We start from the raw sequence: 26,478 nt of genomic DNA on the forward strand, positions 1-26,478 counted from the left end.
CCAACGTACGTCATTATATGCCTTTTTTGGCCTTTGTCACCTTGATATCCCCCCATCTTTATGTATTTTTGTCTCCAATCCTCAGACCTCTCAGTGTCCTACTTCTTTTCCAACTTCTTTCCTTTTATGGATTCCCGCACTTTAAGGCTCCACCACCCAATGGGTGTTTGTTCCATTTCTTACCACTGAGAGCCTGTCTCACCACTTCTCCGCACTTCACCGCACAACAGTCCATCTCTCAGCTTCCACCACATGGTTCTCTGATCAGCACGGGCAAAGCTAAGATGGGGGTGGGAACCCAGACCCCCCTGAACTACTTCTGGACCCCATGAGTGCCAGGCCAGATAATTAACTTTCGAGTATTTTCCTATTTTTCAGTGATTTCTCTTCAACATTTCCACATGGGCTCACCACCTGTGGGAGGGGCCAAAGGGGTCGGGTGCATTGCAAGCTGGGCGGCGGCCAAAGGCAGGGACCTTGGCGGTCTGATCCCCGGCTGCAGAAGCTGGCTCTTGGGACATGGAATGTCACCTCTCTGGCTGGAAAGGAACCCGAGCTGGTTTGCGAGGCAGAAAAGTTCCGACTAGATATAGTCGGACTTGCCTCCACGCACAGTTTGGGTTCCGGTACAAGCCCTCTCGAGAGGGGCTGGACTCTCTTCCACTCTGGAGTTGCCCACGGTGAGAGGCGTCGAGCAGGTGTGGGTATACTTATTGCCCCCCGGCTGGGCGCCTGCACATTGGGGTTCACCCCGGTGAACGAGAGGGTAGCCTCCCTCCGCCTTCGGGTGGGGGGACGGGTCCTGACTGTTGTTTGTGTCTATGCACCAAACGGCAGTTCAGAGTACCCACCCTTTTTGGAGTCCCTGGAGGAGGTGCTGGAGAGCGCTCCTTCTGGGGACTCCATCGTTCTACTGGGTGACTTCAATGCTCACGTGGGCAATGACAGTGAGACCTGGAAGGGCGTGATTGGGAGGAACGGCCCCCCCGATCTGAACCCGAGCGGTGTTGTATTGTTGGACTTCTGTGCTCGACACGGATTTTCTATAATGAACACCATGTTCAACAATAAGGGTGTCCATGTGTGCACTTGGCACCAGGACACCCTAGGCCGCAGTTCGATGATCGACTTTGTAGTCGTGTCATCGGATTTGCGGCCACATGTTTTGGACACTCGGGCGAAGAGAGGGGCGGAGCTGTCAACCGATCACCACCTGGTGGTGAGTTGGCTCCGATGGTGGGGGAAGATGCCGGTCCGACCTGGCAGACCCAAACGTTCTGTGAGGGTCTGCTGGGAACGTCTGGCGGAATCCACTGTCAGGAAGAGCTTCAACTCCCACCTCCGGCAGAACTTTTCCCAGGTCCCGGGGGAGGCGGGGGACATTGAGTCTGAGTGGACCTTGTTCCGCGCCTCCATTGTTGAGGCGGCCGACCGGAGCTGCGGCCGTAAGGTCATTGGTGCCTGTCGTGGCGGCAATCCCCGAACCCGCTGGTGGACAGGGATGCCGTCAAGCTGAAGAAGGAGTCCTATCGGGCCGTTTTGGCCTGCGGGACTCCCGAGGCAGCTGACAGGTACCGGATGGCCAAGCGGAACGCGGCTTCGGCGGTTGCTGAGGCAAAAACCCGGGCGTGGGAGGAGTTTGGCGAGGCCATGGAGAATGACTTCCGGACGGCTTCGAGGAAATTCTGGTCCACCATCCGGCGTCTCAGGAGGGGGAAGCAGTGCAACGTCAACACTGTTTACAGTGGAGATGGCGTGCTGCTGACCTCGACTCGGGACGTCGTGTGTCGGTGGGGAGAATACTTCGAAGACCTCCTCAATTCCACCGACACACCTTCCATTGTGGAGGCAGGGCCTGGGGACTCTGAGGCGGACTCTCCAATCTCTGGGGTTGAAGTCACTGAAGTAGTTAAAAAACTCCTCGGTGGCAAGGCCCCGGGGGTGGATGAGATCCGCCCGGATTTCTTAAAGGCTCTGGATGTTGTGGGGCTGTCATGGCTGACACGTCTCTACAGCATCGCGTGGACATCGGGGACAGTGCCTCTGGATTGGCAGACTGGGGTGGTGGTTCCCCTCTTTAAGAAAGGGGACCGGAGGGTGTGTTCCAATTACAGGGGAATTACAATCCTCAGCCTCCCTGGTAAGGTCTATTCAGGGGTGCTGGAGAGGAGGGTCCGTCGGGAGGTCGAACCTCGGATTCAGGAAGAACAGTGTGGCTTTCGTCCTGGCCGTGGAACAGTGGACCAGCTCTTCACCCTCAGCAGGATCCTCGAGGGTGCATGGGAGTTCGCGCAACCAGTCCACATGTGTTTTGTGGACTTGGAGAAGGCGTTCGACCGTGTCCCTCGGGAGGTCCTGTGGGGGGTGCTTCGGGAGTACGGGGTACCGAGCCAACTGATAAGGGCGGTTCGGTCCCTGTATCACCGATGCCAGAGTTTGGTCCGCATTTCCGGCAGTAAGTCGGATTCGTTTCCATTGAGGGTTGGACTCCGCCAAGGCTACCCTTTGTCACCGATTCTGTTTATAATTTTTATGGACAGAATTTCTATGCGCAGCCGAGGCGTTGAGGGTGTCCGGTTTGGGGACCTCAGCATCGCGTCTCTGCTTTCTGCAGACGACGTGGTGCTGTTGGCTTCTTCAGGCCGTGATCTCCAGCTCTCACTGGAGCGGTTCGCAGCCGAGTGTGAAGCGGTCGGGATGAGGGTCAGCACCTCCAAATCCGAGTCCATGGTCCTCGATCGGAAAAGGGTGGAATGCCCTCTCCGGATCGGGGATGAGGTCCTGCCCCAAGTGGAGGAGTTTAAGTATCTTGGGGTCTTGTTCACGAGTGAGGGGAGGATGGAGCGCGAGATCGACAGGTGGATCGGTGCAGCGTCGGCAGTAATGCGGACTCTGTACCGGTCCGTCGTGGTAAAGAGAGAGCTGAGCCAAAAGGCAAAGCTCTCAATTTACCGGTCGATTTACGCTCCTACCCTCACCTATGGTCACGAGCTATGGGTCGTGACCGAAAGAACGAGATCCCGGATACAAGCGGCCGAAATGAGTTTTCTCCGCAGGATGTCCGGGCTCTCCCCTAGAGATAGGGTGAGAAGTTCGGTCATCCGGGAGAGACTCGGAGTAGAGTCGCTACTCCTCCACGTTGAGAGGAGCCAGATGAGGTGGCTCGGGCATCTCATCAGGATGCCTCCTGGACGCCTCCCTAGGGAGGTGTTCCGGGCATGTCCCACCGGGAGGAGACCCCGGGGACGACCCAGGACGCGCTGGAGAGACTATGTCTCTCAGCTGGCCTGGGAACGCCTTGGGATCCCCCGGGATGAGCTAGATGAAGTGGCTGGGGAGAGGGAAGTCTGGGAGTCCCTCCTGAAGCTGCTGCCCCCGCGACCCGACCCCGGATAAGCGGAAGAAGATGGATGGATTGATGGATGGATGGATTTCCACATGTCCCCGTAGGAAACATCAGCATTTTCAAAATAAATGTGGGGGTTTGTAATTTTTATTTTTAGTTTTGCACCCCCACACACACCCAAAGAAAAATATCCAAGCTCCGCCAGTGCTGCTCTGACACCAACAGAGTAATCTTACACAACATCGTCCAATAAAACTCAATAATCGAATCAAAATCGAAAATGGTTGTGTGAGTTACCTGAAGGCATATGTTCTCTGGTGCCAGCTAAGTTGTCCTCGAATGCTGTAGGCAATTGTCGTCACAAATTCCCCTCCTAGGCCTAGTTCAGAGCACAACTTCAGTGCAAAGGACTCAGGGGAGTTTTCATGTTCTGACATGTCCCATTCAAACTGGTCCACAAGTGAGATGTTTCCCACATGGATGTTGAGCTGGATTAAAAGGAGAGAAAACAAACAAACAAACAAACACACACACACACACACACATACACACGCGCGCGCACACGCACGCACACACGCACACACGCACGCACGCACACACACACACACACACACACACACACACACGCACACAAAGCTCTTAATAAAAAATGTATGACAAACAACCTCAAATGTATTCAGATGGCGATGCCACAACCTTAACCACTTGTAAACAAAATGTAAAAACTCGAGTGCATCGCAAAAAATCCAAGTTTAAGAGATATATTTCAATAAAACCAAAATGTGAAAAGACTGAAATGATACATACCATGATCACAGAAATTCCTGCACAAACGAAAAAAGCTAATTCTGCCACATTTGGTTTACAATACTATGATTGATTTCTTGTTGTTCCTTACAGGTATATATTGTGTTCTGAACTTTCACACGAACAGTTTGGGTTATTTGATTGAAATCATGATTTAAATAATACAGCTGAAGCTCGATTTTATGCACTTCAATTCTACATGACTTTCTGTCTAACGCGGTTTGGTCATGGACCACAATTTTTTTTCTTGTAAATACATTGAATTGAACAGAATAGAATAGAACTTTGCACACACTTCACGTTTGGCAAAATACCATAATTTTACAACCATAGGGCGCACAAAAACGCCTTTAATTTTCTCAAAAAACGAAGGTACGCCTTTTGTGAGGACCAAAATCAAAAATCTGTAAAGTTGTTTTGTGTGACTTCCGTAATATACAGGCGTAAACGCCACGTAGATCGGGACAAAAAAAACAATCACAGGACAAGACGTGTCACGTAAAGGAGTACGTACCTTCGCCGCCATTGTTTTGTGTGGCTTCCGCCACACAGACATAATATACAGGCACTCGATGAACCGATCAGAGGACATTACGTTTTACGTTGATCGGGGGCGGTAAACCAGTCAGACGACTGGATGTAACACGTAGAAGAGTACGTACCTCCGCCGCCATTGGCTTCTGCTACACAGAGATGTGATATACAGGCACCCATTTGCTTACGTTTACGTTTGCTGACGAGGCACAATCAGAGGACTTAGAGGAATATGTAGAGGAATACATAGACAGAGACATGCTAACGAGGCACAATTCCTGAAAAGCCGGGCCCATTGCCGAAGAGTAACGTGACAACGACGACACAATGACGAAATTGGCATGTCAGATGGTGAACTTGCCCAACTTTAATTTGGATACAGAAGATGAGGACTTGGACGGATTTGCGTATGAATATCAATTAACAATAATGGGAGTACAGTAGAGTACATGGTTAAACAGCAGAATAAAGTACAACCGAACTTACTTTCTTGCTCCTGTGCCGTTTTTTTCTTTGTTTACCGTAAATCATGGCATGCATGCGCCCTATGATACGGTGCGCCCTATGTGTGTGTTAAATACAGTAATGGCACACATAATGGAGACTGCGCCCTTTAGTACGGTGTGCCCTTTGGTCGTGAAAATACGGTAATCAGTCTTAGTTTATTGTGCGGTTCAAAACAAAAATGTTTTTAAAAAGAGTTTAGTACCACTTTCTATTAAGTTTAAAAAAAAAAAAACAGCCCGAGTTTAACATTTCACCAAGATTTGCAATACGAGCAGATAGAGGCATATGTAACACCCCAAGACTGAAACAGGAGTTAAAACCAACAGCTAATGCAGAAGCAAAGTTATTTCATTTCCATAACCCTAATTTACAAGAGTATCTAAAGGGCTTCATGGACCCACATTTTATAGTGAGTGGAAGCATCCCACGATTCAAGCTCTTAACTACGTAGGTAAGGAAAAACTCATAACCCCAATACAGAAAAAGAAGAAACTTTGAGAAGAGACTACTGATGTCAAAACATGTGTGAAAACTCATACACACAACGCACTAGGCTTGGGGGGAAAAAATCCAATGTTAGAAGTTTGATGTGCCATTTTCGGGAAAAAAAAAAAAAATTGTAATGAGCAGATACCCGAATATGCTAGTGCCCAATTGTGCCAGTACCCCAAAGTTCCCTGCGCTGTGACAACCCTTTAATATACTCACAGGTTTAATTCCATTTAAATTCAATCGACTAATTTCAGTAAGAAAATAAATAGGGCCTTCTAAACCTTGATCCTTAGTGTGTCTTTTATTAAATGCATGCCAGAGACGGTTATAAGGGTCTATTCAGACCAGAAAAGTCCTTTAGTCCGCTTGTTTGGTCCGGACCAAAAGCTAACTTAATTTTTTTTGTTTAGTGCGGTTCCTATTCAAACTGTACATTTCGCAAGAGAAGTATATTTTGTAAACACGCCCACGCTTGTGACGATCTGTGCTCCCATTGGACAGCAGTGACCAGGGCAGCACACAGAGCACAGACCCGGAAATGGAGGAAAACATGCGAGTCCTACGCGCTGCATTCCTGCTCTGCATATTTGTGCTGTTGGGTTGGATCTACGCTGTTTGTATTCACACCTGAAGCGAATCACATCAGAGTTAGTCTCGGTCCGTTTCTTTAATCCGCACCAGGATTTGTTTGCGTGTATTCACACCCGCACAAAGCGTTACAAATTTCAAACCCTGGTCCGTTTAAAGTGGACCAAACAGTCAGGTCTGAATACACCCCGAGACTACTGGGAACAATTTAAAAATTGTTGAAACTTTACTTTGTATCAGAACCCACCTTGATGATGACCCTTTGGTCTGCCTGCTCCTCTAAAATGCTGTCGGTAGGGTATGACTCGATCTGCTGACGTATGGCTGAGGTGATGGCAGGGACAAAAGTCAGAGGATTCAGATCCAAGTCATCACACAGAATTTCTGCAAACATTTCTGGAGTCATCAGTTTTTCTGTTGAGGAATGGAGTCAAAGTTAAAAAGAAACAAAATAACACATTCATTGCAATTAATGTTACCATTCATGTTCCAGGTGAAAGCATCTCTGAGTTTTTGCCCATCTATCTCCATGTCAAGACGAATGGGAACCAGCACTTCTATTTGGGCAGCATTCTCATGAATCACAGCAGGATCATGATCATCAAAACTACGGAGAGATCGGATTGGTCTTTTCATTCACATGCATACAGTACAACAAATGCAGAGTCAGGGGACATAAAAACAAACCAACGCTTAAAAATTCATTTCTAGTACCAAAGAGTTGTCTTCAAGAAACAAACCACCAACGAGACAAAGAAAAACTCAAAGCCAAGTGCCGATCAGATTGACTTGTACTCTCCCATGGATGTGGGGCTGCAGCAAACATTTATTTTGCTATTTGACTAATCCCCAACAGTACCGAAATTAGTCGACTAATCAGATAAAATTTTGGTATGTATTGCACTAGCAAGGAATTACTCTTATATGGCCATCAATAGTTTACAGCTCGACTTCTTTAATGTGTACACATATTAATAAGACAATTAAGATGATACACTGAAACCTCAACTTACGTACCGTACTTGATTTGTTCAATGGTCGCGTTCCTTGGTAGAGAATTTGGCAGATGCAAATTTTCCCGCAAGAATAAATACAAAATGTAAGATTAATGTTTAACTGCTTTACCATAAAAGACGTGAAGACTTGCTATTAGTGTATAGGAGCTTGAGAGGGGTGGGGTGGGGTAGGAAATCATGTACCATACCTAATTCTACATTCGCTACACGTTCTTCTGACTAGCCTCGCCACTTTTTGCACTTGCTTGTTTAGAAGACACGATTGATTACAAAAACTCCGGACTAACTACGGATGAACTTGGCAATTTGCTAACAGCGCCAAGACGAGCACAGGAAGTGGCTGAGCAAAGGGTAGAGACACGCACACACGTCACGTCACCTGACACGCTCTGACAGAATTGCTCACGGGTTCAGACGTCGAATGTGGTTTGTAAGTGGAGGTGAAAAAATCTAAAGGCACCAGTTCGTATCTCAAAATTTTTTCAAGTACAGGCGTTCGCAAGTAGAGGTTTCACTGTAGTACAGTAGCACCCCGGAAGTCGACCGCCTCAGTACTCGTCATATTCGGATTTTGATGCAAAATGTCGGGAAAACTTTGACTCTGATGTCGAGCATAGCTTTGGAATCCGATATTATTTGGCGTTGTTACTTAGCGGATTTTAAAATGCAGCCATATGGGGACACAAGCCAGCCTGTGCCGGTCCCAAGCCCGGGTAAATACAGAGGGTTGTGTCAGGAAGGGCATCCGGCGTAAAAATTCTCATGGCACTGAGGGGAAAAGCCGAAAGTAAAAGAAGATTTAGCAGATTTTAAGCCGACTGCGGTCATATGCAATGCGTTTCCGGAAAGCTGCACCTGTAAGACCACAAGATCACGGGGGTTCACGCTGAAGAACTGAGTTCATGCAATAACAACAGTTTAAAAATCCCAAAACATGTAGTAGTTCAAAGTTTCACCAGGAGATGGTGTTAAAGCTTGACATAGGGGTGACCTGATGGAAATTAACAAATCTAATAAATCAAATAGTTAGCAATTGGGAGGACACGACCTGTTCAAACACGTAGCAACGCACAATTTTGGAATATGAATTTGCTATGCCATAATTTTAAGATGCAACAGCTTGAGAAATATCAGTATATGTGTTTAGGTTGGAAGAACCCATTATTGTGTTAAGTACTATTATGTGTTGAGATTGATCTTTATCAGACAAGATGTATGTGATTCATGTTGCAATGTTTTGTCCAACCTGTATTTAACATTGGTGTTCCATCCATACCTGAATGCATTAAGTTGAGAGGAGACTTAAGGGCTAATACTAAAAGTAAAGAACGAGCAAAACAGGAAACATCTGTTTCCGGTTATTGCTGCTTGAAGCAAGGTTGCCAAGACAACCAGTGGTTTCTAGCTGGCCTGGACAGGCATCAGCTAAGGAACATTCTCGAAACTTCCAGAAACTTCCAGGAAGGCCACCTGACGTGCGGGATGATGTAATTCCAATGAGGTAATGCCAGAAGCCTATAAATAGGTTGCCCGGACACAGAGCGGGCGCGCTTCTTCCTAGTCAGGGCGATGGCCGTGACGCTGCCCGGAGTAAAAGAACGAAGATGGATTTTGCATTCTTTTTGAGATTGAACCAAAATCTACTAAAATGAATTTCCAGAGTCTTCGAATTGGACATTGTAAAATTTTAAGCTTCGAGGAAAGCAGGAGAGAAAGCCACCGGACAGAAAGGGGAAGTCGCCACTTTTACTTTCTCCTCATGACCAGACCTTTCCTCTTTTTTAAACAGAATTCGGATTTTGGAACAAAGGAGAGCCGATCACTCGACTTGTTCAACCAAATGGGATTTTAGACCTTTAGTCCCCTCTCTTGTTCTGTGTGGGTGAGTCTTGTTATTTTGTATTTTCGACTTGCAATCCTTTTTCTTGCTTATTCATTAAATCTCTTCTTGAGCCTTAATTCGTATCGATTATTTCGTATTAACTATGTCGAGCATGGTGTTATATGCGGTAATTACAACTTTAAAATGTCTTTATTTCCCTATCATAGTCATTCTTTAAATCCGTTCAATTCTTTTTAAAGTGAAGACAGCTTTAATCCTTAACATCAGGAATTGTCAGATCTGGTTCGAAGTAGTTATTTTGAGCTCAGCTAGGGCGAGGGCGCTCTAGTAAATTAACGAATCCTTAAGGTCTTAACAAAGGCATCTAAAAAATATCCGTAACGTAATACCAGCATCAAACAACCGAAGGGAGCCATCATTACGGCACGGTCATACCGGTGACTTGCCTCGAATTGAGTTACTCGGCTCGCGCGTCGGATGACTTGAAAGGGGTTGGCGTCGTATAGAAATTAGATTGATTCTGGTAGAATTAATTTAACTCGGGTGGTCAGCTACGGACGAGTCCCTTCGCCCCGGCTTATTGAACCCGTTACCGGGGAGCCGGAGGCACTTTAATAAAAAGTGCGCGTTTGACAATGATTCACAATGATTTGCTTTTGGGAAATTAATTCCAGGACGTTGACTCTTCGAACATTGGTAAGTATGTTTTGTGTTTAAATGGTTTTATTTTGTTTTGTTTAATTTATTTAGAGCTCATTATTTGTCTTTTAAATGTCCGACAAGTGCCATGTACAGTCTATTTTTTTTTTTTTTTTGTGGTTTTATGTTTTTGTTTCAGACAAAATTAGACTAATTACATTAACTCGACAACTTCGCTTCTCAACGGTCCTGGAACAAATTAGCGTCGACTTCCAGGGTTTGTAGGAATTTACATTTAGGGGATTTACATTTACCCCTTCATTTACATTTACCCCTCCGTGAGTCGTCACCTTATCGCAGTGGAGGGGTTTGGGTGCCCCAATGATCCCAGGTGATATGTTGTCTGGGGCATCATGCCACTGGTAGGGTCACCCATGGCAAAAAGGTCCTAGGAGAGGGGCCAGACAAAGCACGGCACACACAAGCCCCTTATGAAAAAAAACATAAACGGACTTCGTTTTCCCTCGCCCGGACTCGGGTAACCGGGGCCCCCCTCTGGAGCCAGGCCTGGAGGTGGGGCTCAAAGGTGAGCGTCTGGTGGCCGGGCCTTCGCCCATGGGGCCCGGCTGGGCACAGCCCGAAAAGGAAACGTGGGTCCCCCTTCCCATTGGCTCACCACCTGTGGGAGGGGCCAAAGGGTTCAGGTGCAGTGTAAGCTGGGCGGTGGACAAAGGCAGAGACTTTGGCGGTCCGATCCACGGCTGCAGAAGCTGGCTCTTGGGACATGGAATGTCACCTCTCTGACTGCAAAGGAGCCTGAGCTGGTGTGCGAGGCAGAAAAGTCCGACTACAAGACCTTCACACTATTGTTATTCCTGTACTTTATTATTAGTGTGAAGGTGAAGCCCTGTTAAACTTTAATTTTACCGCTTCTCCTCAACATGAATTGATTATGATATTATGTTGTAGCACAGCGAGAGTCACGCACTTCAGGAAGACTTGTAGAAGGGACGCCTGCAGCATGGAACACAAACTCCCAAACACACATGACTTCTCCTGCTTCTTCTGTGAGTAGCCAACAAGCAAAATTGTCAGGAAGCACTCTTTAATTTTACCCCTTCTCCTCAACACCTCTTTCATGTTCCTCTAGTATGTTCCTGGGTCTTGCCTGTGGTTCTACATGCATCCAGTCATGCAGACAGAAAACACCTTAGCCTTTAACTGTCGGAAGCTGTCCCTCTGCGAGGCCTCATAGTATAGTCTGTTTTCTGTTCTGGTTTTTAAATCATGAAGGGATTAAAAGTAATCATATGGCATCATGCTGACATTTGAGGCTGTCATGAGATTAAATATCATGTCTACATTTACATATAAAGTAGACATGTAACTCTAGGTCTCTTTTCTCATGCCAGATGACTAAATTACTTGTACCTGATCTCGTACAAAATAACCATCCAGGAGCAAATTATTAGTTTCTCAATTGTGCGTTTTTTGTACTGTTGAAGTTTGGAATAGTCAAATAACATTAATTAAAAAATATGATGATGAATTATCATTAGTACTACAGTTGTGCATTGTGACTACTGTATCATTAAAAGCTGTTTTTGACTACCGTTTTTTTCCGTGTATAGTGCGCCCCCATGTATAATACGCACCCTAAAAATGGCATGCTGATGCTGGAAAAAAGCTTGTACCCATATATAATACGCACCCAATTTTTATGAATTTTTAAAAAATATATATATATATTTTTTTTTTTTAAGTCCCAATGATCGTCACACACGCAGGGAGGCAATGGGTCCCATTTTTATAGTCTTTGGTATGGTCTTAACTAGGCTGGATGTAATTTCTTTTGTTGGCGTTGATTTCTCCGACTGCCCGTAAACGCACCACCGCGCTCCGTGCGCGCATGTGAAAAAGGCGTGAGGACGTGAAAAAGGCGGCTCTGTATGGGAGAGACGTTGAAGAGGAATAAAAACACTCTTGGAAACCAAAACTTGCCCCGCGTCGTGACTCGGAGCCGCAACAAATGTTTCGGATTGTGTAGGGTACATTGTGACAGACAGCAAACGACCAGGTGATCGAGCAAGCGTCTGATACGAGAGCATTGCGGTCGCATGGAGCGTGTTTGAAGTGAACAGCAGAGAAGAAAGGAACAAGGCAAAGTGTTGTGAAATAAAATGCACAGAGCGGATGCGCAAGACACGTCAGCTATATAAAGAGCGAGAGTTGTTTTCTTCCTATTAGTTTCAATTCACAGTTTAATTAGCAGTTTCAATCAGCAAATAAAATGCGTATTACAGGTAATACCGTTTTTTTCCGTGTATAGTGCGCAAAATTTTACTAATTTATTGTCCTAAAATCCGGGGTGCGCATTATACATGGGTACAAAAGAAAAAAAAAAAAAAAACTTTTTTTTATTTTTTTTTTTTTTTTTTAAGTCCCAATGATCGTCACACACGCAGGGAGGCAATGGGTCCCATTTTTATAGTCTTTGGTATGGTCTTAACTAGGCTGGATGTAATTTTTTTTGTTGGCGTTGATTTCTCCGACTGCCCATAAACGCACCACCGCGCTTCGTGCGCGCACGGGACAGCAAACGAGCAGGTGATCGAGCAAGCGTCTGATACGAGAGCATTGCGGTCGCATGGAGCGTGTTTGAAGTGAACAGCAGAGAAGAAAGGCAAAGTGTTGTGAAATAAAATGCACAGAACGGATGCGCAAGACACGTCAGCTATATAAAGAGCGAGAGTTGTTTTCTTCCTATTAGTTTCAATTCACAGTTTAATTAGCAGTTTCAATCAGCAAATAACAAAATGCGTATTACAGGTAATATTTTATTTCACAACACTTTGCCTTGTTCCTTTGGTCTCTGCTGTTCATCCTAAAACACAAAGGCGCTCTTTAAGCAATGCGACAGTGAGCGCCCGGCGCGCTGCACCAAATTAAGCTCCCTGCGCAGTGCGCACTGAGGTCCACTTAAATTTTAGAAAGTACATCAGGACTTTAAAAATATCTTCTAAATTTCAGCGACGGCTCTGTCACAATAATCGACCAGCCCGGTGCAGTTGGGCGGTCGGCGGCGCGCTACGGTTGAGCGTTCTCTCGCGCGCTCTCTCTCTCGCTCTCTCTCGCTCTCGCACACACGCAAACCGGATATCATACGGGGGCCGCCATTACAGATGTGCAGAACGGATGAGCAAGACACGTCAGCTATATAAAGAGCGAGAGTTCAGTTCTCTACCTAAATCCGTATTACAGGTAATATTTTATTTCACAACACTTTGCCTTGTTCCTTTCTTCTCTGCTGTTCACTTCAAACACGCTCCATGCGCACGGAGCGCGGTGGTGCGTTTACGGGCAGTCGGAGAAATCAACGCCAACAAAAAAAATTACATCCAGCCTAGTTAAGACCATACCAAAGACTATAAAAATGGGACCCATTGCCTCCCTGCGTGTGTGACGATCATTGGGACTAAAAAAAAAAAAAAAAAAAAATTTTTTTTTTTTAAAAAAATTCATAAAAATTGGGTGCGTATTATACATGGGTACAAGCTTTTTTCCAGCATCAGCATGCCATTTTTAGGGGTGCGTACTATACATGGGGGCGCACTATACACGGAAAAAAACGGTATTTTATTTCACAACACTTTGCCTTGTTCCTTTGGTCTCTGCTGTTCATCCTAAAACACAAAGGCGCTCTTTAAGCAATGCGACAGTGAGCGCCCGGCGCGCTGCGGTTGCGCGACCGCACCAAATTAAGCTCCCTGCGCAGTGCGCACTGAGGTCCACTTAAATTTTAGAAAGTACATCAGGACTTTAAAAATATCTTCTAAATTTCAGCGACGGCTCTGTCACAATAATCGACCAGCGCGGTGCAGTTGGGCGGTCGGCGGCGCGCTACGGTTGAGCGTTCTCTCTCGCACTCTCTCTCTCGCTCTCGCACACACGCAAACCGGATATCATACGGAGGCCGCCATTACAGATGCGCAGAACGGATGCGCAAGACACGTCAGCTATATAAAGAGCGAGAGTTCAGTTCTCTACCTAAATCCGTATTACAGGTAATATTTTATTTCACAACACTTTGCCTTGTTCCTTTCTTCTCTGCTGTTCACTTCAAACACGCTCCACGCGACCGCAATGCTCTCGTATCAGACGCTTGCTCGATCACCTGCTCGTTTGCTGTCTGTCACAATGTACCCTACACAAATCCGAAACATTTGTTGCGGCTCCGAGTCACGACGAGGGGCAAGTTTTGGTTTCCAAGGGTGTTTTTATTCCTCTTCAACGTCTCTCCCATACAAAGCCGCCTTTTTCACGTCCGCACGCCTCTTTCCCGTGCGCGCACGGAGCGCGGTGGTGCGTTTATGGGCAGTCGGAGAAATCAACGCCAACAAAAAAAATTACATCCAGCCTAGTTAAGACCATACCAAAGACTATAAAAATGGGACCCATTTCCTCCCTGCGTGTGTGACGATCATTGGGACTTAAAAAAAAATTTTTAAAAAAAAATAAATAAAATTTTTTTGTACCCATGTATAATGCGCACCCCAGATATTAGGACAATAAATTAGTTAAATTTTGCGCACTATACACGGAAAAAAACGGTAGTTAGGAAATATTGACTTTCAATCTCGCCACCGTATTTTTCTCAGTATTTGTAATCATAAAAGACATTCAAAGCATTGTGGAAATGTCACTTAATTATTTGTTTCCCACTTTCTGTCATTTCTTTCCCTGCAGTACATAACTCTACTTCCAAGGCGAGGCATGATTCAGTCAGACAATTTTATGTTATCATCATTACAAAGTGATTGTATTTCAAGTTCCTGTGACAATAGCTTTGGGATCGTGATTAAATTTGGCTACTGTTTGTATTTTAGTCAATGGTTTGTTTAATTGTGTGAAGGCGAAGGCCTTCACACATATGTTATTCTACTCCATTTACTTTATTAGTGTGAAGGTGAAGACCTTCACACTATTGTTATTCCTGTCCTTTATTAGTGTGAAGGTGAAGACATTCACACTATTGTTATTCCTGTCCTTTATTAGTGTGAAGGTGAAGACCTTCACACTATTGTTATTCCTGTGCTTTATTAGTGTGAAGGTGAAGACCTTCACACTATTGTTATTCCTGTCCTTTATTATTGTGTGAAGGCGAATGATGATTATTGTAAACCCACAGAAAGCCCATAAATGAATAGAAAATCAATGAAACATCTGTGAGTCAGTTGAGACTCTCACACCCTCCCCCACTTGAAAGATGTCATCTTGACTTAAAACTCACATCAAGGTAAACAATTTACCGACAGAATAGCCAAGAGTAGACCGGTAAACAGGTTGGAAGACATTTCTCTTTTTTTTTTACCCACATACCCTGACAACTATGCACTGCAATTACGTGTAATCCTGAAAAGTTCAGTGTAAGCATTCAACAGCTCAACATTTGCAATAACCAATAACAAAAAAATAGGCTTGCATACATATGTGGCATTTGTCTATGCTCACATTACAGCAATGTTTTCCCAGGTCTTACAATCTCAAAGTTGGCCGTATTTGCCACCTTACTTCAATAAACAGAAATACATTGGTTGTTCATTTGACCTAGAAATGCACAGAGGTCAAATAAACAATTCAAGCATTCTTAACCAAGGTCACCAAAAACCTCTAACACCAAAAGATTTAGCTGCTACTCTCCTCTCTGTGAAAGTCGGTTGACCCAGAGTATTGTAAGTCAAAACTTGTGGCTTCCGCCTCTCTGTCTTCGGGTATGAACTCCCCTGCTCTGTTGCTCTTGCGTCTTTGGAATCTGACCCATCAGCTATATCTTCTGCATCTGCAATGTACTCAACTTCCCTAACAGATGGAAAAGGGACTAGATTGACGCGTTTCATCAGCTTGCTCGGAACTCTCTTGATCTGTGGGACAAATTCTACTGCAGTGGGGTCCAGCAAAGGGGAGCCGTGTGGCTTGCAGACAGACCATGTGACAGCATCCGATAAGTCCTCATCAGGATCCACTCTTTTACCTCTACCGGCTTACTTAACCGCATTCCTTGAGGCAATGTTGTAAGCCTCAATCATCCTGCTTCTCCATTTGCCAACATAGCCCTGGTAGGAGCCTGGGCTTTCTTCTTGCTCAATGCCAAATAGGTCAACAGGAAGCCTTGGTAATTTACCGAGAAGTAAGAAGAATGGCGAATAACCCGTGGCCTCGTTAGCAGTACAATTGTACGCATTCATTACCTTGGGAAAGTGTATTTTCCAGTCTAATTTTTGTTCTTTGGTGAGTGTTCTCAGCAAAAAGAGGAGACTCCATTGACTTGTTCTGTTAGTCCATTCCCATGAGGATGATATGGAGTTCTGTGAGATCTCTTTACACCAGACAACTCCTTCAGGTGACTTAAAAGCTTGCTTTCACACTCTCTCCCTAAATCCAAAGCCAAATCCAAAGCCAAATCTAAGCAAAAGTCATTAAATAGTCTTTCTGCCACACTATTTGCTGATTTGTTGATCATTGCATATGCCTGGGCAAAGCCTCTATAATGATCCATGACCACTAGACCAGTGTTTCCCAACCACTGTGCCGTGAGAGATGTTCAGCTGTGCCATGGGATTGTCCAATATTTACTACGGAGCGCATTGTAAACAGGATCGCCAAACCACTGGCCAGTTCGCGCAAGGCCTGGTCAGCCACTTGCTAATAGTGCATGCGTGGAGAATCGGAGAATCTTGAGATTTCATGTTGTGTCGGTCTGATTGTATTGCATCGGAACATATTCAGTTTATATGTGTTGCTGTGTGCTTTTGCTAACAGTGACAGATACTGCCGTTTTTTTCCGTGTATAGTGCGCAGAATTTAACTAATTTATTGTCCTAAAATCTGGGGTGCGTATTATACATGGGTACAAAAAAATAATTTTAATTTTTTTTTTTTTTTTTTAAAGAAAGTCATGGTACAACAAAACCAACAACAGGACTGACCGACAAAGTCGTGGAACAAAAAGACAGGGTGACAGTACCAAAGACAGGAACAGAATGACAGTAACACATGCAATGATCCAACGGTGAGCAAGGGGCAGACAGGACTTAAATACAAAACACGCTACATCGATTGAGGTGACACAGGAAGAGAGGGGTGACGCGAACAGAAACTATGGCAACCTAGACACATTGCAAAACTGGGGACGAGACATGACAAATCTCCCCCGAAATAAAACTCACCTTTCTTCTTGTTTGTTGTCAATCGCGCATCGCATTCAGCCATCGTGCCCAACACACTTAGTCAAAAAAATCCATAATTGACGACACATCGTTTGATGCGATGGTGCAATCCTTGATGGTGTGTTATTGTCAAATATTGTTTGTTTTTAATCTCCATCGCGGACCGGACGTCATACGGAGGCCGCCATTACAGATGCGCAGAACGTATGCGCAAGACACGTCAGCTATATTAAGAGCGAGATATGTTTTCTTCCTATTAGTTTCAATTCACAGTTTAATTAGCAGTTTCAATCAGCAAATAACAAAATGCGTATTACAGGTAATATTTTATTTCACAACACTTTGCCTTGTTCCTTTCGTCTCTGCTGTTCATTTCAAACACGCTCTATACGACCGCAATGCTCTTGTATCAGACGCTCGCTCGATCACCTGCTAGTTTGCTGTCTGTCACAATGTACCCTACACAAATCCGAAACATTTGTTGCGGCTCCGAGTCACGACGAGGGGCAAGTTTTGGTTTCCAAGGGTGTTTTTATTCCTCTTCAACGTCTCTCCCATACAGAGCCGCCTCTTTCCAGTGCGCGCACGGAGCGCGGTGGTGCGTTTACGGGCAGTCGGAGAAATCAACGCCAACAAAAAAAATTACATCCAGCCTAGTTAAGACCATACCAAAGACTATAAAAATGGGACCCATTGCCTCCCTGCGTGTGTGACGATCATTGGGACTTAAAAAAAAAATAAAAAATTAAAAAAGAAATTAAAAAAAATTCATAAAAATTGGGTGCGTATTATACATGGGTACAAGCTTTTTTCCAGCATCAGCATGCCATTCTTAGGGTGCGTACTATACATGGGGGCGCACTATACACGGAAAAAAACGGTATGACTATATGGTTGTGGTGCATTTGCGGTCCGATGGAAATCAGAGCATGCAGCTCAACCAGAGAACCTGGATTGTTAATTTTTCATCAACATAAAATACACAGTCAAATCGAGACACTTCGATTGTGATAGCCACTCAGCTGCTGTGACATTGTTCTTATTGTCGTAATATTTGTAGGATTAGTCTAAAAAAGTAAACAAAGTCATGTTGATTCTTTTGGATTTTAATCACAATCACTTTCAATAGTTTATTCCTTACACTGTCTAAAACATTTTTTAAAAAACTCACTTTTATTTAAAAAAAAAGAAATACAATTAAAAGAATATTTTGTATTTATTTTTATTCAACTATTCGACTTTACGTCTTTCGTTGTAATATAACTGATTTTAATATAGAAGTTGGAGCAACACTTAACAGATTCTTGTTGGTGGTGTGCCTCGAGATTTTTTCCAATGAAAAGGTGTACCGTGAATGAAAAAAGGTTGGGAAACACTGCACTGGACTATACTCTCAACCACCTTTACATTGTTCCAGATGGAGAAAGTCACCTGATACTAGCTGATAGGGGTGAGTGGTTACTATATTCTGCATTGATGCAAAGGTTTGTCTGTTTGGTCTTCTTTTCTTTAGACAATCGCATACATTCATTACAAAGTGTTCATTGTCTCTTTGCATTTTTGGCCAATAAAAACAGTCCCTTACCAATGTTTTTGTTTTCTCTGAGCCTAAGTGGCCAATTTGTTTGTGCAGTTCATCCAATACAAGGGGGTGATATATTGAAGGGAGAAGCAATTGATTTTTGTCTTCAGTTACCCTGAACAATGTCCCGTCCCTCTTGAGCTTGTCCCACTCCCTGGCCAATGCCTTTACCTCTGCACTAGAGATGCACCGATCCGATATCTGGATCGGATATCGGCCCCGATATCAACAAAATAGATGGATCGGGTATCGGAAAATACAGCCGATCTGTGAGCCGATACTTTCCTTAATCTATTGGGACGCGGGCTACGTCATACGTCAGCAGCACGTGTGCCGCATGCCACGAGAGTTTTCTAAACAAACGCAAACATGGAGCGAACGTTCGCTTCTCTTCCCCGGGTTGCTAAGCGGACGTCAAACCCTGCGCGTTCGCTTCTCTTCGGGTTGCTAATGGGACGTCAAAGGCTGCGCGTTCGCTTCTCTCCCGAATGGGGGGGGGGGGGGGGCGGAGGCTAATCGGATGTCAAACGCTGCGTGTTCGCTTCTCTTCCGGGGGGGTGTTAATGGGACGTCAAACGCTTTGTGTGGCGGGCTCCATCTAGTGTGGAAACTGAGAAGCTGAGCTCAAGCTTCTTGTGCGGGCCATATTCAATTATGTTTTCAGAATTTGCTGCGGGCCAATACAAACTGGACCGTTAGTTTGGACACCCCTAATTTAGAGCAAAGAACTGTGTAGTCTGCCTGATGCCATTGCCTTTGGTCTTTTCTGTTCCACATGTAGAGTTATGTAGCTTGTTAAGTCAACCATAATATCGGATCGGTATCGGGTATCGACCGATACGCAAAGCCACGGCATCGGTATCGGTATCGGAACTGAAAAAGTCGGATCGGTGCATCTCTACTCTGCACTATCTGTTTTCAGCTCATATACTAAAGGGCTCCTTTTTTCTTTGCATGTGACTATATATTTTACCTATCAGGGTACAAATGGATCATTTAAGTCTGGGTAACTTAGGATAGGAGGACTGGACAGTTTGTCAAAAAGATAACACAAAACCTGATGGTGAGTGTCTACGTACCGTATTTTTCGGACTAAAAGCATCAGCCATAAAATGCACAAAATAGAGGAAAAAAAACATATATAAGTCGCACTGGAGTTTAAGTCGCATTTAGGGGGAAATTTATTTGACAAAATCCAACACCAAGAACAGACATGAACCAGCAACAAGAGGCTTGCGATACGGTATGCTAACGTGACATAAACATAAACGAGGAACTGAGAACGGGCCTGATGTAACATTAACAGTTATTCCAATAACTATAACATAAATAACACAGTTGTCAAACCATCTGTGTCACTCCAATTCATTAAATCATCGATCGAATTTGTCGTCCATTCTGTAAACAACGCTGCGTGTGCGGCGCAGCGCTGAGGTCGTACTCGTCGTCAGTTGCAGTTCAAATTATTCCACAGGCCCATATAACAATACATAAACTATATATCAAATAACATATAAACAATAATTTTATTGAACCATCTGTGTCACTTTAAATCGTTAAATCCATCGGAATCTTCGTCTTGTGTCACTTGAAAAAAAAAAACAGCTGTTGACGGCGTAAGAATCTACGTGTGCCGCTGATGTCAGACTACATATATCAAATAAATGTCATTTAAAGAACAATTTTAATGAACCATCCGTTACACTCTAAATTAGGGGTGTCCAAACTACGGCCCGCGGTCCAGTTTTTATTGGCCCACAGCAAATTCTGAAAACATAATTGAATATGTCCCGCGCAAGAAGCTTGAGCTCAACTCTGTTGCACTTCTCAGTTTCCACACTAGATGGAGCCCGCCACACAAAGCGTTTGAGAAGCTAACGCGCAGTTATGTTTTTCTTGGGCAAGTCAAGTCAAGTCCTTAAATAGGTCAAGTCAAGTCCAAGTCAAGTCCTTAAATAGGTCAAGTCCAAGTCAAGTCACCTTATTACTGCAATTTTACCCGGAGAATCTGATCTTAGTAACGTGAAAAGACAAGATAAGTAACTTTAAGTAACCATCATTGTCCAATGTGTCTAACCCAGTGCTTCTCAAATAGTGGGGCGCGCCCCCCTTGGGGGGCGCGGTGCTATATCTGGGGGGGCGCGTGTGACCCTGGGGAACAGGCTTTTTTTTTTGGCAGTACTAGAATAAAGTGTAATTGCGAATCTTCACAGCAGGGGGCAGTGGCGCTCTCATTGTTACTTCTGTGACGTTTGCGACAGTGCAACATTTTACGACTTACAAGACAAGTTAGGATAGTCACGGTGGGGAAGGGGGGGCGCGAAGAGTTTTCTTCTTGCTAGGGGGGGGCGTAACAGAAAATAATTGAGAACCACTGGTCTAACCTGTTTAAAAAAATATGACAATAATTTGGATTTGCACTGTAATTACTGATATTCAGTAAAATACACCATGGAATCAAACAAAAAAGAAATGACCTCATACAATGATTGACAGCTCAATCTAAACAAATGAACGTCTGCCGACAGTGTCTGACACATTTGAGTTGCAAATATGAAAAAATAATCTGAAAAAAATTTGAAAGAAGAAACACATTAAAGAGCATTAGAAACACTTTATGTTTCATCTGTAACATCTGGATACACCAGAGCTCTATAAACTTTAAACGGACAAAGTTTGAAGTTGTCGTCCGGCTGTCTGAAATGTTTCTGTTGCATATCTTGCACTGTGCTGTCCGTCTTTTGCCTCGCGGTACCGCTCCCGCTGACATGTTTGTGCATGTCTGATATAAAGGGGCGTGATTCTCCAATAAACACGTTCGTTCGGTAGGTAGAGAGGACACGACTGATTGATTGACAGGGTAGCGATCCAATCCTGACAACGCCATTCTCAGCCTGCGCTCCTACCGTGTTATCGATGTTACTTTTTTAAATGTATTATTAATTTCATATTCAAATTGAAAACATAAACTAAATAACACTGAAGTCATTCAAGTCATCGTGTCTCAAGTCAAGTCAAGTCCCGAGTCTTTAACTTTCAAGTCCAACAAGTTTTTTTATTTTTGTCAAGTCAAGTCACAAGCCATCAAAACAGCGACTCGAGTCGACTCGAGTCCAAATCACAGTGACTTGAGTCCCCATCTCTGGACGTGGGTTTGGTAACCGGCTCTTTATTTCACAAAACAAGAGCTCAACATATGAGCCAACACACGCAAGCGCCCTGGATCGCTCTTCCAGTAGCCCCCCCCCCCCCCCCCCCCGCTGCCTTCACGGCCTCGCTAGACAATCGGAAACTACTGAAGTCTAACATACACGTTGCTACTCTAAATAAACTATTTGTCAAATAACTATAACATAAATAACAAGTTTATTGAACCACCTGTGTCACTCCAAATCATTAAATCTCCTGACTCCGGAAGTCAGTTAATGGAACTCATTGTCAGAGAGGCTCCAACTATTCCACAGCCATAGTGCGCCCTCGTGCGGTTTAAAGTGGAAATAACGTGAAGTGATCAACTATACTAGTAAGTAATGTGTTAATGATCAAGTATGAATTTGTGAAAAATTTCACATAGTTGCTCCTGAGTATAAGTTGCCCCTCCTACCCAAACTATGAAAAAAATGCGACTTATAGTCCGAAAAATACGGCAATCGAGACAGAGGATGGCAACTGTCCTCGAATTTGTTTGTTTATCCCTTTACCTAAATTTTTCCGCAGTCTTGAGTCTTGGGGCACATCAAAAGTGGTTGGTGGCGCTGCTAGGAGTTTGTACAAATGTTTGGCAATGCGTGAGTCTTCTATATACGGCCTGTAGTATGAGAAAAAGCCCAAAATTTGCCTCACCTTGCCCATGGTGCAGGGCTGCCTATCTTTCAGTGCCATTACGTGAGCGACTTCTGCTGGTTCCATACTATGATCTTCTTTCAACACAATCCTGGCCATAAACCTGACTTTCAACTTGAAAAGTTCACATTTCTCAGCACTTAGTTTGACACCGTGCTTCTGGTACCTTTGCAACACTGCTCTCACGTCCTGAAACGACTTACTGTGAATTGTTGTTATCAAGGTTGGGTAGGCAAATGTCATCTCGCAACTCCCACAGACACTCCTCCATGCTTCTCTGAAATTTGGCCGGGGCAGAACTAACGCCAAATAAGATCTGTACCCACTGGTACAGACCCCAAGGCGTGATAAATGCTGTGAGTAGCTGATTTTCTTCTCCCAAAAACCCTGCTTTCTCCTGATCAAGCACTGCAAACCACAAACTAGGGTATCAGGGTATCAAGCATGTCTTGTACAGGACTGTCTCAGAAAATAAGAATATTGTGATAAAGTTCTTTATTTTCTGTAATCCAATTAAAAAAAAAAAAAAAAGTAATACATTCTGGATTTATTACCGTAATTTCCGGACTATAAATCGCGTTTTTTTCATAGTTTGGGTGGGGGGGGCGACTCATACTCAGGAGCGACTTATATACATATATATGGTTTTTTTTTCACTTTTTTGGGCATTTTATGGCTGGTGCGACTTATACTCCGGTGCGACATAGTCCGAAAATTACGGTACAAATCAACTGAAACATTGCAAGCCTTTTATTATTTTAATATTGCTGCTTATGCCTTACAGATTAAGAAAACTCAAAAGTCCTATCTCGAAAAATTAGAATATTTCCTCAGACCAATTAAGAAAAAAAAGATTTAAAACAGCAAAACAAAGTCAAATATTTGAAAATGTCCATTAATGCACTCAGTACTTGGTTGGGAATCCTTTTGCACGGATTACTGCATCAATGCGGCGTGGCATGGAGGCAATCGGCCGGTGCCATTGCTGAGGTGTTATGGATGCCCTGGATGCTTCAATAGCAGCCTTTAGCTCATTTGCATAGGTGGTTCTGGTGTCTTTCAGCTTCTTCTTCACAATACCCCACAAATTCTCCATGGGGTTCAGGTCAGGGGAATTGGCAGGCCAATCGAGGACAGTAATGCCATGGTCAGTACACCATTTATTGGTGGTTTTGGCAGTGTTGGCAGGTGCCAGATCATGCTGGAAAATGAAATCATCATCTCCATAGAGGTTTTCAGCAGACGTAAGCATGTAGTGCTCTAGAATCTGCATTTACTTGATGAAACACAGTGGACCAACACCAGCAGCTGACATGGCTCCCCAAACCATCGCTGACTGTGGGAACTTCACACTGGATTTCAAGAAACTTGGATTTTGCTTCTCTCCAGCCTTTCTCCAGACTCTGGCGCCTTGACTTCCAAATGAAATACAAAACTTGCTTTTGTCTGAAAAAAGGACTTTGGACAACTCTGGAACTGTCCAGTGCTTCTTTTCCATCGCCCAAGTCAGACACTCCTTCCGTTGTCTTGAGTTCAGAAGTGGCTTGACCATGGGAATAAGGCTATCGTAGCCCATTTCCCGGACACGTCTGTGAACAGTGGCTTTTGATACCTGGGCTCCAGCTTCAGTCCACTGTCTTTGAAGCTCCCCCAAATTCTGGAAGCGACTCTTCACAATACTCTTAAGGCTGTCGTCATCTCTCTTGGTTATGCAGCGTTTCCTGCCACATTTCCCCCTTCCAACAGACTTTTTGTGGATGTACTTTGAAACTGCACTCTGTGAAGAGCTTGCTCTTTGAGAAATTTCTTTTTGCGTCTTACCCTCCTGATGGAGGGTGTCAATGATGGTCCTCTGGACAGCAGTCAGATCAGCAGTCTTCCCCATACTTGTGATTTAGTTTACTGAACCAAGCTGAGTGTTTTTCAAGACTCAGGAAACCCTTGCAGGTGTTTCGAGTTAATTAGACCATTCAAGTTATTAGTTGAATACCCTACTAATATACATTATACATGATATTCTAATATTTTGAGATCGGATGTTTGAGTTTTCTTAAACTGTATGCCATAATCAGCAATATTAAAATAATGTAATATATTGTAATGAACCCAGAATGTATCACATTTTTGTTTTTTTAATTGCATTACAGAAAATAAAGAACTTCATCATAATATTCAAATTTTCTGAGACAGTTCTGTATCCTGGGAATAGGGGTTCTGTCCGGTAATGACGTGCGATTAAGTTTGCGGTAGTCTACAGTCTAAGCTCTCCCGATTTCTTTCTTACACACATTATTGGTGAAGAGTACAGTGACTTTCATTTTGTGACCCAACCCCAGTTGATTAAATCCTGCAGATAAGCTTTTACTTCATGGTGTATGGGTTTTGGGATGCTAATATGTTTTTTGGTGTATGATCATGAAGCAAAATGTGCATGCGGAGAGTAGGAATGCTTATGACATCATTTTTATTTTTGAATTGATAAACACCCGCACTGCATATTTCTTTTTATCCATAGAGTTAGTTATTTCTTACATTAATTCAATTAATGCATGTGATGTAGATTGGTTGCCTTGGAATCCATATTGATTGTCTGTAAGTAAACCATGTTTTTCTATAAAATGATCAAGCCTGCTGATGAAAACTTTTTCCAAGATTTTTGAGAATTGTGGGAGAATAGAGATGGACCTGTAATTAGTGAAGAGGTGTTTGTCTCCAGTTTTGAACAGTGGAATGACCTTTGCTATTTTCATATTGCTGGGAAATTTACCACTTTGCAGTGACAAGTTGAATATGTGTGTTAATGATTTGGAGATTCGACAAATGACTGTTTTTATTGATTTCATGTCAATATCATTGAAATCAGTGGATGGCTTGTTTTTGCAGGAATATACTATATCTATAATTTCTTTTTCTATTACAGGCTTCAGAAACATAGAATTTGTATTTCTATCTATCTATCTATCTATCTATCTATCTATCTATCTATCTATCTATCTATCTATCTATCTATCTATCTATCTATCTATCTATCTATCTATCTATCTATCTATCTATCTATCTATCTATCTATCTATCTATCTATCTAATTAGTCAATATCTATTCTTGATTGCTGTGTAAATTGTTTTAAATAATCCTTAATGTTTTGAAAATTGGCATACATGTTTCTGCTATTGAAGTGAATTATTGATATTTTGTTTTCGTCCGTAAAAGTGCTTTTGTATTGTTCATCTGTATAGTAGTTACAGTCATTGTTGAGGTTCAAGAGAAAATTGTTTTCCGGATCAATATCAATTCCAATGTCTAGCTGCTTGTAGGTTGTGTAGTTGAAAGTATTTAGTTCAGTCTGTTGAAGTTCATTAATTCTGAGTATTGCTTGTGATTCAGAGTGCTGCATCTGTGTAATGTCCAGAGTCATGCAGAGTGTAGTGTTTTACGTACCCACTGTCCGTTGTTCAGTGTACTAAGGTTGGTTATGCTGCTTGGGCGTACTGGTGCGTGGATGGATGATCAGTCTGTCATTTCGTAGGTAGGCAATGTCTCCTCTTTCTCTTGCTGCTCTCAACTCTGGCGTAAGTTCTTTTCTTTTCCATTTGACGGAGTCTGTGTAGTCCTTGTTGATATCGATTCTTGTGCCATGAAGAGCTTTTGCCTGCTGAAATATGGCGTCTCTGTCTTTATACCTGAGGAGTTTAACAACTATAGGTCTTGGTTTGCCACCTTCTCTAGGTTTCCCTATACGGTGTGCTCTCTTTATTTCTACCTTGTGCTGTAGTTTAAATTTTTCTTTCAAAATGTTTGTGATTGTTCTCTCTGTATCAGCCCAGGTTTCTTTTGGTGCTTCTGCCACTCCATCAAATACCAGGTTGTTTCTTCTGGTTTGTCCTTCCAGGTATTCCAGTTTGTCAGTCATAGTTAGCAAACTTTCACATACTTTAAATATGTCAGCCTGCATTGTGTTGGCTTTTTCAGTTTGTTTGTCGTTGCAAGATTTCAGGTCATCCACCTCTTTTTGGGTGAATTGCAGACTCACCTTGACCTCTTGGATATCTTTAAT

The 26,478-nt window shown here is 43.6% G+C and overlaps 1 protein-coding gene and 1 long non-coding RNA gene across 4 annotated transcripts in view; one reads left to right on the forward strand and one right to left on the reverse strand.

Annotated features, from left to right (window-relative positions):
* The window catches only part of LOC133163716 (SWI/SNF-related matrix-associated actin-dependent regulator of chromatin subfamily B member 1-like), a 96,205-nt gene that overhangs the window by 21,345 nt on the left and 48,382 nt on the right, over positions 1 to 26,478 (reverse strand). For 2 of the 3 annotated variants that reach the window (XM_061293893.1, XM_061293892.1), the window contains exons 5-7: positions 6,754 to 6,881; positions 6,522 to 6,688; positions 3,644 to 3,834 (exon numbers count right to left, since the gene is read on the reverse strand). In XM_061293893.1, coding sequence (XP_061149877.1) covers positions 3,644 to 3,834; positions 6,522 to 6,688; positions 6,754 to 6,881 — 486 coding nt within the window. Of the gene's footprint in view, positions 1 to 3,643; positions 3,835 to 6,521; positions 6,689 to 6,753; positions 6,882 to 10,122; positions 10,221 to 26,478 lie in introns of all 3 variants that reach the window. The other variant, XM_061293894.1, reaches the window with a different exon arrangement.
* On the forward strand, positions 9,559 to 11,058 carry LOC133163719 (uncharacterized). The gene is made up of 2 exons (XR_009716436.1): positions 9,559 to 10,839; positions 10,923 to 11,058. It is a non-coding gene; the product is annotated as an uncharacterized LOC133163719 (long non-coding RNA).

The sequence above is a fragment of the Syngnathus typhle genome, linkage group LG12, assembly GCF_033458585.1.
Source record: "Syngnathus typhle isolate RoL2023-S1 ecotype Sweden linkage group LG12, RoL_Styp_1.0, whole genome shotgun sequence".
Lineage (NCBI taxonomy): Eukaryota > Metazoa > Chordata > Actinopteri > Syngnathiformes > Syngnathidae > Syngnathus > Syngnathus typhle.